Raw genomic sequence first — 16,000 nt, 5'->3', positions numbered from 1 at the left:
TGTGTGTACTCATTACTCTGTGTGTGTGTTTGTGTACTCTCTGTGTGTGTGTGTGTGTGTGTGTGTGTACTCATTAATGTGGGGGGGGGAGCGAGAGAGGGTGAGGCAGGGAAGGAGGTAGGGTTGGTCTAGAATTTTTGTTCCAACTGGAAGTCCTCCCTGCAACAATCTCTCTGCTTATATTCTAATGTTGCAGTTAAGTTTCATTCAAAAGATTAGTGTCCGGTTTGAACTATTTTTGTCCTTACTTAATTGCTCATCTTTTGATCTTGAACTAGAATGGATGTTTTTTTTGTGGTCTGTGAGTTTAGTTGGTGTGTTTAGTTGGTGTGTTTCTGTGTGTGTGTATCTGTGTGTAATTTCTGTGAGTGTGTGTGTGTGTGTGTGTGTGTGTATTCTGCACTGGAAGTGTGTGTGTGTGTGTGTGTGTGTGTGTAATTTCTGTGTGTGTGTGTGTGTGTTTGTGTGTACTCATTAACGTGGGGGGGTGTGTGTGTGTGTGTTTGTGTACTGCCTGTGTGTGTGTAATTTCTGTGTATGTGTGTGTGTGTACTGTGTGTGTGTAATTTCTGTGTGTGTGTGTTTGTGTACTGCACTGGAAGTGTGTGTGTGTGTATTGTGTGTGTGTGTTTGTGTACTGCACTGGAAGTGTGTGTGTGTGTGTGTATTGTGTGTGTGTGTGTGTGTAATTTCTCTGTGTGTGTGTGTGTGTGTGTTTGTTTGTGTGTACTCATTAACGTGGGGCGTGTGTGTGTGTGTTTGTGTACTGCCTGTGTGTGTGTGTACTATGTGTGTGTGTGTAATTTCTGTGTATGTGTATGTGTACTGTGTGTGTGTGTTTGTGTACTGCCTGTGTGTGTGTATTGTGTGTGTGTGTCTAATTTCTGTGTATGTGTGTGTGTACTGTGTGTGTGTGTGTGTAATTTCTGTGTGTGTGTGTTTGTGTACTGCATGTGTGTGTGTGTACTGTGTATGTATCTAATTTCTGTGTATGTGTGTGTGTGTGTACTGTGTGTGTGTGTTTGTGTACTGCACTGGAAGTGTGTGTGTGTGTACTGTGTGTGTGTGTTTGTGTGTACTCATTAACGTGGGGTGTGTGTGTGTGTGTTTGTGTACTGCATGTGTGTGTGTGTACTATGTGTATGTGTGTAATTTCTGTGTATGTGTGTTTGTGTACTGCCTGTGTGTGTTTGTGTACTGCATGTGTGTGTTTGTGTACTGCCTGTGTGTGTGTGTCTAATTTATGTGTATGTGTGTGTGTACTTTGTGTGTGTGTGTTTGTGTACTGCCTGTGTGTGTGTGTCTAATTTATGTGTATGTGTGTGTACTCTGTGTGTGTGTGTTTGTGTACTGCACTGGAAGTGTGTGTGTGTGTACTCTGTGTGTGTGTGTGTGTGTGTTTGTGTGTACTCATTAACGTGGGGGGTGTGTGTGTACTGCCTGTGTGTGTGTGTGTCTAATTTCTGTGTATGTGTATGTGTGTATGTTTGTGTACTGCACTGGAAGTGTGTGTGTGTACTCTGTGTGTGTGTGTGTTTGTGTGTACTCATTAACGTGGGGGGTGTGTGTGTGTGTTTGTGTACTGCCTGTGTGTGTGTACTGTGTGTGTGTGTGTCTAATTTATGTGTATGTGTGTGTGTGTAATTTCTATGTGTGTGTGTGTGTACTGCATGTGTGTGTGTATGATGTGTGTGTATCTAATTTCTGTGTATGTGTGTGTATGTACTGTGTGTGTTTGTGTACTGCACTGGAAGTGTGTGTGTGTACTGTGTGTGTGTGTGTTTGTGTGTACTCATTAACGTGGGGGGTGTGTGTGTGTGTGTTTGTGTACTGCCTGTGTGTGTGTGTACTGTGTGTGTATCTAATTTCTGTGTATGTGTGTGTGTGTGTGTTTGTGTACTGCACTGGAAGTGTGTGTGTGTACTCTGTGTGTGTGTTTGTGTGTACTCATTAACGTGAGGAGTGTGTGTGTGTGTTTGTCTACTGTATGTGTGTGTGTGTATATGTGTACTCATTAACGTGGGGGGGGAGCGAGAGGGGGTGAGGCAGGGAAGGTGGTAGGGTTGGTCTAGAATTTTTGTTCCAACTGGAAGTTTTCCCTGCAACAATCTCTCTGCTTATATTCTAATGTTGCGGTTGAGTTTCACTCAAAAGATTAGTGTCCGGTTTGAACTATTTTGTTTGTCCTTACTTAATTGCTCATCTTTTGATCTTGAACTAGAACGGATGTTTTTTTTGTGGTCTGTGAGTTTAGTTGGTGTGTTTAGTTGGTGTGTTTCTGTGTGTGTGTATCTTTAGTTGGTCTGTGAGTGTGTGTGTGTGTGTGTATCTTTAGTTGGTGTCTCTGTGTGTGTGTGTGTGTGTGTATTCTGCACTGAAAGTGTTCTGTGTGTGTGTATCTTTAGTTGGTGTCTCTGTGTGTGTGTGTGTGTATTCTGCACTAGAAGTGTGTGTGTGTGTATTTAGTTTATAACCATGATATTACAATGTGAATGTTTTGTATGCTGAACAGCAATATTCTGTGGTTGTTGGTTGCAGAGAAGAGGAGCATAAACGGAAGGATAAGGCTAAGACTACCGCTTCACAGGTGTCATTTAATTTCCCTTTTAACATGCAATGCCTATCAATTGTGACTTGACTGGTTTTTTTCTTTTTGTTGATCCAACATTAATTGTGACTTGGCTGTTTATTTTTTGGACTATTAATGCAGTTACTTGTTTCAGAATTCTTTGTATACCGTTTATTTTGATCTAGTTCATTTCGTATCATAATCACTTCATTTCCATCACCCTTAATAACAGTAAATATTACATATATAATGTCCTTATTTAATTTTCCTTTTTTTTTGTTTGGATAGATATGGATCGAAGGAAGCTTTTATTGATCTTATTGTTAGAGATGTCTCATTTAGAGACAATTTGCATTTGTACGATTCTTGTGGTGATGATGCTAAGGGCCAAACAGAGACATGTTGAACGACCCACTTTGACTAATCGTTCACTTGTTAGACGAGAGATTAGTTTGTGTTATCTGAATGGTATAATAGGGAATACTGATATTGAATGTGTCAACGAATTGAGAATGGATAGAAGGACTTTTGCCATATTATGTGACTTACTTCGTCAAGATGGGAGGGTAAAAACTGATGTTTTGGTGTATGTAGAGGAGCAGGTGTGTATGACTTTACAAATACTAGCACATCATACTAAGAATCGTAGTATTGGCAGTAGATTTTATAGGTCGGGAGAGACTATAAGTAGGTATTTCAATAGCGTATTGCAAGGAATTTTGCGATTACAAGGTATCTTACTAAAAGTCCCTCAGCCTGTGCCTATTGATTCTACAGATCCTAGGTGGCGATGTTTTAAGGTATGATAATTTTTTTTCATTTTCCCTAAGCTTTAACTCTTCATTCCCTTTGTATAAATTAACAAAAGCTTAAATTTTTTTTTTTTTTAGAATTGCTTGGGAGCAATAGATGGAACACACATTGATGTGCATGTACATGAAATTGACAAACCAAGATACCGAACAAGAAAGGGTCGAGTCGCAACTAATGTGTTAGGTGTGTGTTCAGGCGATATGCAGTTCATATATGTGTTTCCGGGTTGGGAGGGTTCCGCATCAGACTCTAGAGTGCTACATGATGCAATTACTAGGCCTAATGGTTTTAAGGTACCAACGGGTAAGAGTATTAGTTAGTCTCAACTTTGTAAGTTAGGTCTAGTTTTGTTTGTCAACTACAAAACACTAATAACGTTTTTTTTTATTAGGTTATTATTACCTTGTAGATGGTGGTTATACAAATGGTGAAGGATTCCTTGCACCCTATAGAGGAATACCTTATCATTTATCTGAATGGGAGGGACGAACGCCTTCTAATAAGGAAGAATATTTTAACATGAAGCATTCTAAGGCAAGGAATGTAATTGAACATTGTTTTGGTTTGCTAAAAGGAAGGTGGTCGATACTAAGAAGTCCATCTTTCTATCCGATAAGGACACAAGGTCGAATAATTACCGCTTGTTGCCTACTACACAATCTTATTAGGCAAGAGATGTCTGTAGATCCACTGGAAAATTTGCCAATAATACAAGATGAACAAAATACAGAAGAAGGTGAATATGTTGGTAGTGTTGAAATATCTGACCAGTGGACTGCAAAGAGGAATATCATGGCTCAGGAAATGTATAATGAGTGAAGAGCAATTAGGAACCAGCAACCGAACTAGCTATATGTGTTAATGATAACATTTTATTTTAGTATTCCTTTTTATCATGCATTTGTTGGATGTTAGCATAATTATTAGATTGCTCATCAGTGAATGTTAAAACTTTTTTATTGATTGGATGGTATGCAAATTATTTGGATATTATGCAAATTAATTGGATATTATGCAAATTAATTATTTGTATTGTATTTTAGTACATTCAAATATTTTTTGTTTAGGTATGGATAAAGACAATATTTTGAATGCTACTCAAGAGCCAAAAGGAAGAAGGCGTAAATGGGAAGCATTTGAGGAAGAAGTATTACTATCCGATCTTGAGGATTTTGTTGCTCGGAAGCAACGGTGTGACACCGGTGCTTTCAAACAAGGTACTTTGATTGAAATAGCGAAAGCTGTCAATGTTTTATGTCCTCATTCCAATATAAAGGCAACTCCACATATTGAGTCAAAGTTGAAGAAATGGAAAAAAACATATAGTATGGTCGTTGACATGATAAACACAAGTGGATTTGCATGGAATGATGTCAAAAAGTGCGTTGAAGTTGATAGTGATGACGCATGGCAAACTTATGTGCAGGTTTATATCCTATTTTATTTATACATTAGTTTTGTTCTTGCTGTTTTATTTGTTACACATGCTCAATTTTAGTTTTGCTATGTTGATATAATCTTAGAAAAATAAAGAAGCCGATGGATGGAGAAGCAAACCTTTTCCACTGTATGATCGATTCGCATATATATTTGGAAAAGATCGGGCTACAGGTAATGTAGCCGAAACCCCTGTTGAAATGGTGGAGGAACAAAGTCATGATCAAGTTGGTGCAAGTGATATTGGAGGTGAAAATTTTGTTTCTTCAATGAACGAACAAAGCCAACAAAGCATCCCATCTGAAAATAGCCAACGAAAGAGGAAAAGAGGTGTGGGAAGTTCAAGTGATGGAACCGAGGCAATTATCAGTGGACTGAAAGAATTTTATGTTGAAAGTGGGAAGAGGATGCAAATGGTAACTGAAGCTTTAGTTCAAGGTACTGCAGATCATAGTGACATAGCTAACGAACTTGAAGAAATGGGTCTTTCTCCTATGGATCAAATTGATGCATTGTCTCTTATTTTGGATAAACCAAAAAATGTGGGAGTGTTCAGGGCAATCAAACCGGAACTCAAGAAAGTGTTTGTCCAAAGGCTTTTAAGCGACAAAGCAAGCGGATGAGTATATTATGTGGTGTCTTTTGATATGGATGTATTTTATTAATCGTACAATCTTAGGTTATGACTTATAACTTAGTTTTCCACTATGAAGTATTTTGGCTAATGTTAACTAGGAGTTTGTAAATTATGGAGATCTACTTTTGAATGGTATACTATAGTTCACTGGTATTTTGTAAATTATGGAGATCTTCTTATGTACTTGCTCTTGCTTGTTAATCTAGTCAGCTATGAATTATGCCACATGGAAAAAGAGATGGCCCCTTATAGCCTGTTTAATTACCATACTTTTCTATTTTCTTTTCTTTTAAGCAAGGTTTGTTGGGTACACTTGGAGGATTCTTGAAACCAAAGTATTATTACTCACGTTTCCCTTCCTTCAAAACCCTACCACCATTGGATCCTAGTCATCTTCACCCAACAGAGAACCAGAACACCATATATCATGCATGTGAATAACTTAAGTGACATTTTCCATGGCAATTTTACTTGCTTCAGACAAATATCTAATATGAGTTTCGTTTTCTTAAACTCTATAATCCAAGAAAACTATCATTAGTTAATGTTCGATTTTATTGCATAAAGTTTAGGATTACTCTATTACACAAGTATCTTCTCATGACATTTGTAGCATTACTTTATTACACAATGGCAAAAATTTGTAGTTCTAGTGTAAGCAAACACAAATCTGATGAACAATACTGTTTTTATTATCCTGCTTCTTAGTCCGACACTGCACCAAACGCTTCACTAAGTTAGTCCAGCTTAGTCTAGTCTAAGCCAGTCCAGCTTAGTCCCTGCAGCTAGTCCAGTCCGAGACAGTTCGGCGCAACAAACGCCCCCTAAGTGTCTGAGATAGGGGGAAAGAGTGCATTTTAAACGCAGCGTTTTGGGGTAGGTGTAAAAGTGGGGTGTGGGGGAACACTGAACAGTAACCTAGTCTAAAATCGCTTAAGAGATCCGTCTGCTGCTGTGAAAGTTGAAGGAAGAAAATGGCTGCTGCTTGGGCTTCAACACGGTGTTTCAACTCTCGCCTCCTCCCACCGCCGGATACTTGTCGTTCCCACGGAGGCAGAGGCGGCAGCAGCAGTCAACGCCTTCTCCTGTCGTCTCAGATTCCCAAATCCCTCTCTCTTTCTTCGTCGCCATCTTCTTCTTCGTTTTCCATAGGAGGAGGTTGACTTTTTTTATTCTCTCTTAGTAGATTATAATTCAACCATTTCTTTTTTTATTTCGTATTATTATTATCTGGTTTTTGGCAAAGCAAAATCGATTTTGGTTTGTTTCTGATTGCAGGCGGAATTGAGAGGAAGGAGCGTTCGTCTTTTGCTCAGACAGCGGCTGTTCGCCATCTCGTGGGTTCCGTCACCAAAACTCAGGGCCTCCGTTTCGCAGTGGTCACTACTCCTCTCTCCCTCCCTAACTCTCTTCTCTTCTCTTATTTACTATCGAATCGAATCGAATCGAAATATATGTTTCTTCTAATAAGTCTTCTGATGTTTAGTGCCTTCCTAAATCTTTTAATGCTTCCAAATCTTGTCAAATCTCAGGTTGTGGCGCGGTTCAATGAGTTTATAACAAAGCAGCTGTTAGAGGGAGCTCTGACCACTTTCAGCAACTACTCAATTCAAGACGAGGATGTTGACGTATGTAACATAAATAAACTCACAAATGCATACACACATACTCTGCATTCGTTCGGCTTCCTTCAGTAAATATCATGTCTTATGTTTGTTTCTTGCTTTTCCACCAGCTGATTTTACATGACCTTGCCTGATTATTGCTGTTGCCTTTCCCTCAGGTTGTGTGGGTTCCTGGTAGTTTTGAAATCGGTGTAACTGCACAGAGGCTTGCAAGTTTGGGAAAATATCATGCAATTCTATGCGTCGGAGCTGTGGTACTTTCCTGTATTTTGGTTATCCTTATAAAATAGTACTTTGTCTCCATGAAAGCTAATTTATCAACTTCTTGTCAGTAGATTAGAGGCGATACAACCCACTATGATGCAGTTGCTAATTCAGCAGCATCTGGAGTACTTTCAGCTGGATTACAATCAGGTTGCTGCCTGTTTGTTTTTTGTTAGTTTCCGTATTAGTTTTTTTTTTAGGATGGTCTGTCCATTCCTGAATATGTTCTTGGGTTGGTGGTAGTCTCTTTCTCTCTCGCATACTTAAGGTTTCTATTTCTTCTGATATGCTTGAATTTTGTTTCCTCATTAAAAAAAATTGAACTGCTTCTCTTATGTCGCTGTAGGAGTGCCGTGCATATTTGGTGTCCTAACTTGTGATAATATGGAGCAGGTAAATATTTTATCATAGTGTTCAAATGTAGCACCGAAAACTCTAGAGAGTTTTCTTTTTATTACAGAAGCGGGGAATATGATCGATCATACCATTTCCTTTTACTACCATCACAGGCTATAAATCGAGCGGGTGGTAAATCTGGAAATAAGGGTGCAGAGACTGCTATGACAGCTGTAAGTTGATATCAAATTATTCTTAATTAAGTTATCTTGGTAGCGGAGGTATTGCATTTGATTTTGGTTAATTGCTTCCTTTTATATTTTTCTTTGAGTATTAAGAATTATAAAGATGTATTGTTTAAACTTAGTCTAATGCATTAATATAATTTAACTTTTAATTAGAAACTGTAATCTGACTAAAACCCTTCCATATGACACTAATATAACCTGGCCTTATGGGAGTTTGTATGAATAAGAGGATAGAAGCAAGTAGGTTCCATGTTGAAGATGGGATTGTTTATTCATGAACTGCGCTTTGATATATTTTCTGTTTGTTCCAAGGGTAATTTCATTTTTCTTTGTGTTTTTAGTTTAGGTATAACCCGTTCATGATTATTTTGATTTGTATCGCAGATTGAGATGGCATCTTTGTTTGAGCACCAACTGAAGTAATGGTAATGTTACTCTGAGTCTGAGGAGAGGCAGATAAATTTGTAGTTTGGTCAGCGACTCAGTGTTTTCCGTTGCTAGATGTGCTCATTGTTGTTGTTTTTTGTTGTTGTTGTTCCATTTTTGAACTGCTAGAATATATGTCTCGTGGGTAATCTAAAACTGTAACATGGTAAACCACATTATCCCAAACTGTGGTCGGCTCTTTGTTGATTGCTAAACCCTGATAAAGAGCAATTGAGTAGAAATAAGAAGTATGTTTGATGTTATGAATAAAAAGCTCCTCGCTTCCTGGGTACGTGTGATTTTGTGTTGCTATTCCACATTTGCAAGCATTTGATTCTTTGATCATCGTGGCTCCTTCACCTAACATCTCACTTTTTAACATGAGGTTGAAATCTAGAACATAACGCCGTTGGGAGGTCTTATTGCTGTAGTACCATCTTCTCTTGCAATGTTTTCGTTAAGTACTATTTATGTTTAATTTTAAATAATAAAATTAAAAATTATTTCTGACTGCACGATATACAATAGACGGCTACGATGTGAGGATCCCACAAGTTGTATCCGGATAGAATTCAAATCCGTTTTATGGCATGTGTTTCTTCATTTCATATGGCGTGTTTCTTCATTTCATATTATTTTAAAGAGAAGACGGGCAGGGGAAGATGAGAGAGCCAACAATGCCTGCCTTGGATGCCACTCCATTCCAAAATGCCCAACAGTAAAGTGACAAAACTGCCCTTATCAAAGGAAAGGGATCCTCTCCGGATCTCTTCCATCAAATCCACCCTATCACCTAATCCGGGTCCTTGAAATTTGATAAACGGTTAAAGTTATTATAACTTTTAAAATGCTCTCCTTATTGTAGCAGTTAAATCAAATTTAAGGATTTAGATTGATTGATTTGATGGATTTGGTGGAAGAAATCCGGAGAGGGTCCCTTTCCCTTATCAAAAGACATCTTTTCTTGCAAAGTACCATGTAATTGAAAAAGGTATTACTTGTTAGGGTAAGAACGTCATTTGCAGTTGAAGAGAATGGACAAGCTATTGTTGTTAAACAGCAGAGGTTTTGTTTGTGCAGCTGTTAAGTAGGAAATGAATAACTTGGAAGACATAGGAAACAAAGAGAACAAACAACTGAAAAGAACAAAGAGAAAAAGAAGAAGCTCAGAATCAAAGTTAAGTTATTAAAAATGCTGCTCGGAAACCAAATCCTTGCCTCTAACCCTGATCTAGCCATGCAAGCAAGGTTTGCTCAATATTAATATTCCCCTTGTTATACGTTCTATTTAGTCTTAAACCAGTTGGATTCAGAAGTCGAAGACGAGCAAATTATTCCTTCAATATAGATTTGCAATTGTACATACATTCATTACTCTTGTCGTGCTCTGTCTGTATACCGTGATGGTGATCTTGCAGCGTTGTTTTCCCTCCGTTGTTAGCATCCGAGCAAGGTGCTCCGTTACTGCATCAGATGGTAGTATTCACGAAAACCGTTCCCTCAAGCTTCATTCTACCACTCTTCCTCCGATGTTCTTGGTATCCAAGTCACACCAGTCTCAGACTCAAACTTTGTTGTTTCCTCCGGCCAATCAGGTTTAATTCAATTCCTGCTTAAATCATGCCAATGATGCATAAGCTCTCAAGTTGATTTAATTACCTCTAACGGAAATGCTAGTTTGCGTATAGGAGATAATCTTTAATCAATTCTTGTTTCACAATACGGTTAGATGATTCATGAGCATTGGTTAGATTACGTATGTGTACATTTATTCATGTCAGAGTGTGGCAGCTGTTGTGTTCGGGGATGGGCACGAGTCACAACTTTACCCGCTGACAAAGAGAAGATCAGAAGGGGCGATACCTATTGCAGCAAATTACAGGCTCATTGATTCAGTTGTGAGCAACTGCATTAGCAGCAACATAAGCCACATATATGCTCTCACACAGGTTAACTCTACTTCTCTCAATTCCCACCTTTCCAGAGCTTACTCTGGAGTTGGCCTTGGGAATGAGGGCTTTGTTCAGGTCATTGCCGCGTATCAGAGCCCCGGCAATAACAGATGGTTCCAGGTCTGAAATCTCTCGTGTACTGAAAATAATCCGGACTTTTAATACTTCAGTAGTTACAGTTCAGAGTCTTGAAATTTTAGTAACTTGATATTAGGGAACTGCTGATGCTGTGAGAAGATGTCTGTGGGTGCTGGAAGAGTATCCCGTGACTGAGTTTTTGGTCCTTCCAGGTCACCATCTCTACAGTATGGACTACCAGAAACTCATCATGTCGCACCGAGACAATGGCGCTGACATTACCATTGCTACATCTGTTGCCAGGAGACTTCATGATCCGGGATTTGGCTTTCTAAATGTGAATTCTGAAAATCAAGTTACAGATTTCAGACTGAATTTGGAGGGAAAGTCAGTTGTGGTTGCTTCAGTAAGTACTACTCAACAGATTCTTTTTCGTTTTTTGTCTTCCACAAATGTCTCTTCATATGGTATGATTTCCGGTGTTTTCTGAGGCAGCATGAATCTGAAATTTCAGCCCAAAAGCTCAAGAAAATCCAACGATACTGCCCAAAGTAGTATGGCAAGTATGGGAATCTATCTCATCAACAGAGGTGTAATGAAAAGGCTTCTGGAAGAACATTTTCCAAAGGGAAATGACTTCACAAGTGAAGTAATTCCGGGTGCCATATCTTTCGGAATGAAGGTCATACCTGCATACATAGTGTAATATGTATTTATTTTTCTCTTGTGGTATTACTTTCAGAATTCAGAGTGCTAATTCAAGCACGGTACTGCGCTTTTTGTGCGAGGGGTTAGGTTCAAGCTTATGCATTTGATGGATATTGGGAGGACATGAGGAATATTAAAGCATTCTACGAAGCAAATATGCAAAGCACAAGGGATGCAGACGTAGGATATAAGTCAGTAACTCGATCTCATACATATAACATTTAACATGCACACACACATAATGTGCGGGGAAAGGCTGAAGGCTGATTTGGAGCGCTCAGTCCTCAATGTCATTGACTAACACACAAACTTGGTGGTTGCATATATATAGCGCAGCTTCTACGACAGAGAAAGTCCGGTCTACACACTGCCTCGGCGTCTGCCTCCAACTCAAATAGCAAACGCTGTAATTACAAACAGTGTAATTGGAGATGGTTGCATCCTCAATGTAAGCAGAGCATTGTTCCTGTAGGATTTTGAATTCTTTCTTCAAATTTTATCGATTGGATTTCTCCGAAAAACTAGTACATACTCAACTGATGTAAACTGAATGCATGGGGGTTTTGGACTTGTACAAGAGTAGGGATGCAGGATCAAAGGGGCAGTAATTGGTATGAGGACGAGAATCGGAAATGGGGCTATAGTCGAGGATTCAGTCATCATGGGTTCAACCACGTACCAAGTAAGGACTAAGGATCCATCCCTTTGACCCTTGTTGTTTGTTGTCTTTCTTTTTTTCTCTATGTTATTATATACTGACAGTGAGAGTGAGAGTCGCAGACAGAAGATGGGGGGAAGAGGAAAGGCATGGCGGGTGCGATCCCCGTGATGGGAATTGGCGAAGATACTCAAGTAAGGAAGGCTATTATCGACAAGAATGCAAGAATTGGCAACAATGTTATGGTATGTATGCTATGATGCACGGATACTTCTGTTTGGTCCCGTATCCCGTATCCGATACTTGATCGGATACGATACTTGCCCGATACTTTCGGATACTCGTCCGACACGTATCCTGGTTGATGGACATGAATTTGACATAATGGATATGCGTATTCTACATTTAGGATACACATATCCTGCTTTTAAAATACATTTACAATTTCTAAAAAATGGTAATGAGGAAGAGAAAATTAATAGGAGACATCTATAATTGAAAGTTGCTAAATACAAAGAGCTTCCCTCTAATTAAAACCATGAATACGACTCTCACACTTCTTCTACTGTATGAATACGACCCTCAAATGTACTTGAATTTGAATGATGAACTATGTTTTAAAATGTATATTTTTGTTGTTATATATATTTTTATTTGGCGTATCCATAGCGTATCGTATCTTAATTTTTTAAGATTTTCCGTATCGCCGTGTCGTGCCGTATCGTATTGTATCGCCGTAATTGTATCCATATTCATGCTTCATAGTATGTATGTCTTTATGGATATGTACTACTATTTTCCGTTATCTTCAATAACAATAGCGAAGTCTTGTCCCACTAGGTGGAGTCAGTTGTATGAATCTTAGAACGCTCGGTTTTCATTATCTTCAAATTTAATGAAATAGCATGAGTGGGGTTTTGATGATAATATTGTGGACTGATGGCTGTCCGTGCTTGGTGCAGATCATCAATAAAGATAATGTGAAAGAAGCGGACAGAGAAGGTGATGGATATGTTATTCGTGACGGAATACTAGTCCTCCTTCCGAGTGCAGTAATTCCAGATGGCACCATTCTCTGATCATTCATTCATTTCATTTCATCTCATTTGAATTTTGATTGTTTTAGTTTTACAACTCCAGTCAGTCTCCAGTTAATCAGACGAAATAAAAAGGAAAAAAAAGGAAGTTGGAATATCTTTGCTGAGCCTTCCTTTCAATTGAATTTATTTTTGGATGCTCTAGAGAGACTAATTTATAGATAAAATTTGCAAACTAAAGGACATGGAAGCTCATGAATAGATTTCACTCAAGCGTTGATAAACGTGATCTTTTTTTATTGATGACACATTATTTAATTTGTAAATTTTATCAATAAATGTAGTCTCTCTAACATTACCCTTTATTTTTTGATTGAATTTGAAGCTAAAGACACCTAACCAATGACCTATCCAATTCCAACAATAGGAAAGGGAATAAATCCGATCATTTACCATTTAATCCAACAATTAAAATTATTATATTTGGCCAAATTAATTACCAAACAGAGTAAAAGAAAAAGATTTTACACGCGGAAAATAGGCGTGAGTCCCGCGTACAGTTTAATGAGGTGGGACCTCTTCCATCTCTATCTATACAACACTGACTGTACACGTCGCCCGGCTTCCTCATAAATAATCATAAAAATAAACATTAATTCACATATTTTGTCAAGACATAATTTCAAAAAATGATTAATGCGATCAGCCGGCCAAAAAGATAAGAGATTGTGCACTGCTTTTCAAGTGAATAATTCTACTTGTTCCTGGATTGAATTTTCTTTGAATCTCTGCTGCTGCTGCTTGAATTGAGGAGGAACTTCCACCAACAGTAACAGGTAAGTGTTCGTCCCATCACATCTCCGATCATTGACCTTTAGATCTCTCATCATACATGATCTTTTTCTTTTTCTCAGAAGAGAGATTTGTGTTGATCTCAAAATTGTATATTTCTGTTTGATTTAGTGTGTTGAAGACAACCATATAAGGGAATCAATTGCAAATTTATATATGTTTATTAATTTATAGGGGAATCCATGGCATCGTCTGATGATAAGCCCGAAATTGTGGATCGGGGTGCTAAGGAGAAGAAGGATCAAAAGAAGGAGGAGGGGGAGGAGGAGGGTGGATTTATTGACAAGGTGAAGGGTTTCATCCAAGACATTGGGGAGAAGATCGAGGGTGCCATTGGGTTCGGCAAGCCAACCGCCGATGTTGCTGCCGTTCACATCCCCAGCATCAATCTCGAAAGGGCCGAGATCGTGGTGGATGTGCTCATCAAGAACCCTAATCCGGTTCCCATCCCTCTCATCGACATTAACTACTTGATCGAAAGTGATGGGAGGAAACTTGTCTCCGGGTTGATCCCCGATGCTGGGACAATCCACGCCCACGGGGAGGAGACAGTCAAAGTTCCCGTCCACTTGGTGTACGATGACATCAAGAGCACCTACGATGACATCAAGCCTGGAAGCATCATTCCGTACAGGGTCAAGGTCGATCTCATTGTGGATGTCCCTGTCATCGGCAGAATCACTATCCCCCTCGAGAAAACTGGAGAAATCCCCATCCCTTACAAGCCTGATGTCGATGTTGAGAAGATCAGGTTTCAAACCTTCTCCTTTGAGGAAACCGTTGCGGTCCTCCATTTGAAGCTGGAGAACATGAATGACTTTGACTTAGGCCTCAATGCTCTCGACTACGAGATTTGGCTGTGTGATGAGAGCATTGGGGGTGCAGAGCTCGCCAAGTCTGCCAATCTTACTAAAAAGGGCATTACTTATGTCGATGTTCCCATTACCTTCAGGCCTAAGGATTTCGGGTCTGCGCTCTGGGATATGATTCGGGGAAAGGGTACCGGCTACAGCATCAAAGGGAATATCAATGTGGACACGCCCTTTGGAGCCATGAAGTTGCCCATTGTCAAGGAGGGTGGTACTACACGCATCAAGAAGAACAAGGAAGATGGCGGTGATGACGATGATGATGAGGTAATGTGTATATATGTAAACTATGTGTGCATTTTGCATGATTCTCATGAATCTCCAAGAGTAGATAGTGGATCATTTGTAGTTGATATGATATCTCTTGGATCCGTAATATATATCAAAAACCTTGAAACAGGGATCAACTATTAGATATGTGTTAAATTGTTAATATATGTCGCCACCACCATGGCCCATCCGTAAACAATTAATCATTTACCGTATGAATATGATGGAACAAATTGAAAAGGAGGACATAAATGAATGATCAACTATAAGTATGCTCTGTGCATGGTGTGGTGTATACTAACTATGAATGATAATGTACTTGTTCCCTGACTTACCCCTGGATGGAATGTTTGCAACTTCCCCTTTAGCAAGCATCGGAATTGTATTCGTTCACACACAGATTACAACGTTGAGCTTTCACTTGTTTTGCCCACATATGCTCTGCAGTTGTAAATAACACTCATGGTTGCATTGCATATTAACTTTTATGCAAACGTGCTCAATAAGTGTGACTATGTTTTGTTTGTTATCGGGTGAACGGAGTCACAATGCTTTATCATGAATCCATGATTCATTGCCTTCTTTTGGTTATATAACTAACTTTGAAATGTTGTGCTTGCAGGATTAGAGAGGGATGTTGGGTTGGGTTGACAAGCGAAACTAGTAGTTGTTGTCGTCTGTTTATCTGTACTGGTGTTTTGGAATAATAGATCAATATTGAGGCATGATTTCTGGTGGTAAGTTGAGCTGTTTTGGAGGAGAAATTGGTGTAATTGCTATGGTTGGATGGATCATGGAAGGGAAAGGTGTCACATTTGGTGTGTTATTGTAATAGCCTAATAGATGTTGCAGTTTTCGCTTTGGGGTAATTAAGTGATTTGAGTTTTCAGTGATTGTGAAAGAGATTATGATGATAATATGATTATTAATGTTTAAAATCTGTATCTTTCTTACTTACCTAATCTATATTATGATTATTAATTATTAAGGTTGCTGTTTAAGTTGTTGGTTGCTGTTTAAATCGATTTCTTATTATTTAGATGCATGGATTGATGGTGGTTCATAATGTATTTGGATCCCATCCGGATCCAAATGGTGAGGATTCTAGGGATTTTCACATCTTAGTCATTCATCGTGCATCATGCGGTCAAAAATCATTTGACTTCTTAATTTAAAATTAAACATAAATAGTACCTGACGAAAACTGACTACACGATGTAC

General features: G+C 38.8%; 3 protein-coding genes and 1 long non-coding RNA gene across 7 annotated transcripts; all 4 read left to right on the top strand.

The window, feature by feature from the left end:
* The first annotated feature begins 3,302 nt into the window (after nucleotides 1-3,302).
* On the top strand, nucleotides 3,303-3,867 carry LOC126603785 (uncharacterized). The gene is made up of 3 exons (XR_007616399.1): nucleotides 3,303-3,369; nucleotides 3,460-3,685; nucleotides 3,774-3,867. It is a non-coding gene; the product is annotated as an uncharacterized LOC126603785 (long non-coding RNA).
* Nucleotides 3,868-6,361: 2,494 nt separating this feature from the next.
* Nucleotides 6,362-8,647, top strand: LOC126603784 (6,7-dimethyl-8-ribityllumazine synthase, chloroplastic). Its single transcript, XM_050270744.1, has 8 exons — nucleotides 6,362-6,614; nucleotides 6,735-6,835; nucleotides 6,989-7,084; nucleotides 7,240-7,335; nucleotides 7,417-7,495; nucleotides 7,692-7,738; nucleotides 7,855-7,914; nucleotides 8,314-8,647. The coding sequence occupies exons 1-8, from the start codon at nucleotides 6,431-6,433 to the stop codon at nucleotides 8,350-8,352; spliced, it is 702 nt and encodes a 233-aa protein (XP_050126701.1). The 5' UTR covers nucleotides 6,362-6,430; the 3' UTR covers nucleotides 8,353-8,647.
* A 567-nt stretch (nucleotides 8,648-9,214) lies between these two features.
* On the top strand, nucleotides 9,215-12,945 carry LOC126603782 (inactive glucose-1-phosphate adenylyltransferase small subunit 2, chloroplastic-like). 4 transcript variants are annotated; one of them, XM_050270740.1, is made up of 10 exons: nucleotides 9,226-9,603; nucleotides 9,797-9,950; nucleotides 10,137-10,427; nucleotides 10,522-10,791; nucleotides 10,900-11,067; nucleotides 11,181-11,284; nucleotides 11,430-11,541; nucleotides 11,677-11,775; nucleotides 11,874-11,996; nucleotides 12,714-12,945. In XM_050270740.1, exons 1-10 carry the CDS (start codon nucleotides 9,548-9,550, stop codon nucleotides 12,828-12,830), a joined length of 1,494 nt encoding a protein of 497 aa, XP_050126697.1. In that variant the 5' UTR covers nucleotides 9,226-9,547; the 3' UTR covers nucleotides 12,831-12,945. The 4 variants fall into 4 exon arrangements, 3 of the variants coding, with proteins under 3 accessions (XP_050126697.1, XP_050126698.1, XP_050126699.1); XM_050270742.1 differs by having other exon boundaries at nucleotides 9,229-9,603; nucleotides 9,774-9,950; XR_007616398.1 differs by lacking the exon at nucleotides 12,714-12,945 and having other exon boundaries at nucleotides 9,215-9,603; nucleotides 11,672-11,775.
* Nucleotides 12,946-13,442: 497 nt separating this feature from the next.
* LOC126603660 (uncharacterized) lies at nucleotides 13,443-15,717 on the top strand. The gene is made up of 3 exons (XM_050270578.1): nucleotides 13,443-13,624; nucleotides 13,815-14,776; nucleotides 15,402-15,717. The coding sequence occupies exons 2-3, from the start codon at nucleotides 13,823-13,825 to the stop codon at nucleotides 15,405-15,407; spliced, it is 960 nt and encodes a 319-aa protein (XP_050126535.1). The 5' UTR covers nucleotides 13,443-13,624; nucleotides 13,815-13,822; the 3' UTR covers nucleotides 15,408-15,717.
* The last annotated feature ends 283 nt before the right edge of the window (nucleotides 15,718-16,000 follow it).

The sequence above is a fragment of the Malus sylvestris genome, chromosome 15 (assembly GCF_916048215.2).
Source record: "Malus sylvestris chromosome 15, drMalSylv7.2, whole genome shotgun sequence".
NCBI lineage: Eukaryota > Viridiplantae > Streptophyta > Magnoliopsida > Rosales > Rosaceae > Malus > Malus sylvestris.
The sequence above is the reverse complement of the archived record's forward strand: the minus strand, read 5'-3'. Positions and strand labels throughout refer to the sequence as shown.

Bases quoted from the DNA above. Each gene is read 5' to 3' on its own strand.
- LOC126603784 (XM_050270744.1), top strand. From the start codon at position 6,431: ATGGCTGCTGCTTGGGCTTCAACACGGTGTTTCAACTCTCGCCTCCTC. The intron at 6,615-6,734 runs GTTGACTTTTTT...TTCTGATTGCAG, and splicing joins TTCGTTTTCCATAGGAGGAG to GCGGAATTGAGAGGAAGGAG. The intron at 7,336-7,416 runs GTACTTTCCTGT...TCTTGTCAGTAG, and splicing joins TTCTATGCGTCGGAGCTGTG to ATTAGAGGCGATACAACCCA.
- LOC126603782 (XM_050270740.1), top strand. From the start codon at position 9,548: ATGCTGCTCGGAAACCAAATCCTTGCCTCTAACCCTGATCTAGCCATG. The intron at 9,951-10,136 runs GTTTAATTCAAT...TATTCATGTCAG, and splicing joins TGTTTCCTCCGGCCAATCAG to AGTGTGGCAGCTGTTGTGTT. The intron at 11,997-12,713 runs GTATGTATGCTA...TGCTTGGTGCAG, and splicing joins GAATTGGCAACAATGTTATG to ATCATCAATAAAGATAATGT.
- LOC126603660 (XM_050270578.1), top strand. From the start codon at position 13,823: ATGGCATCGTCTGATGATAAGCCCGAAATTGTGGATCGGGGTGCTAAG.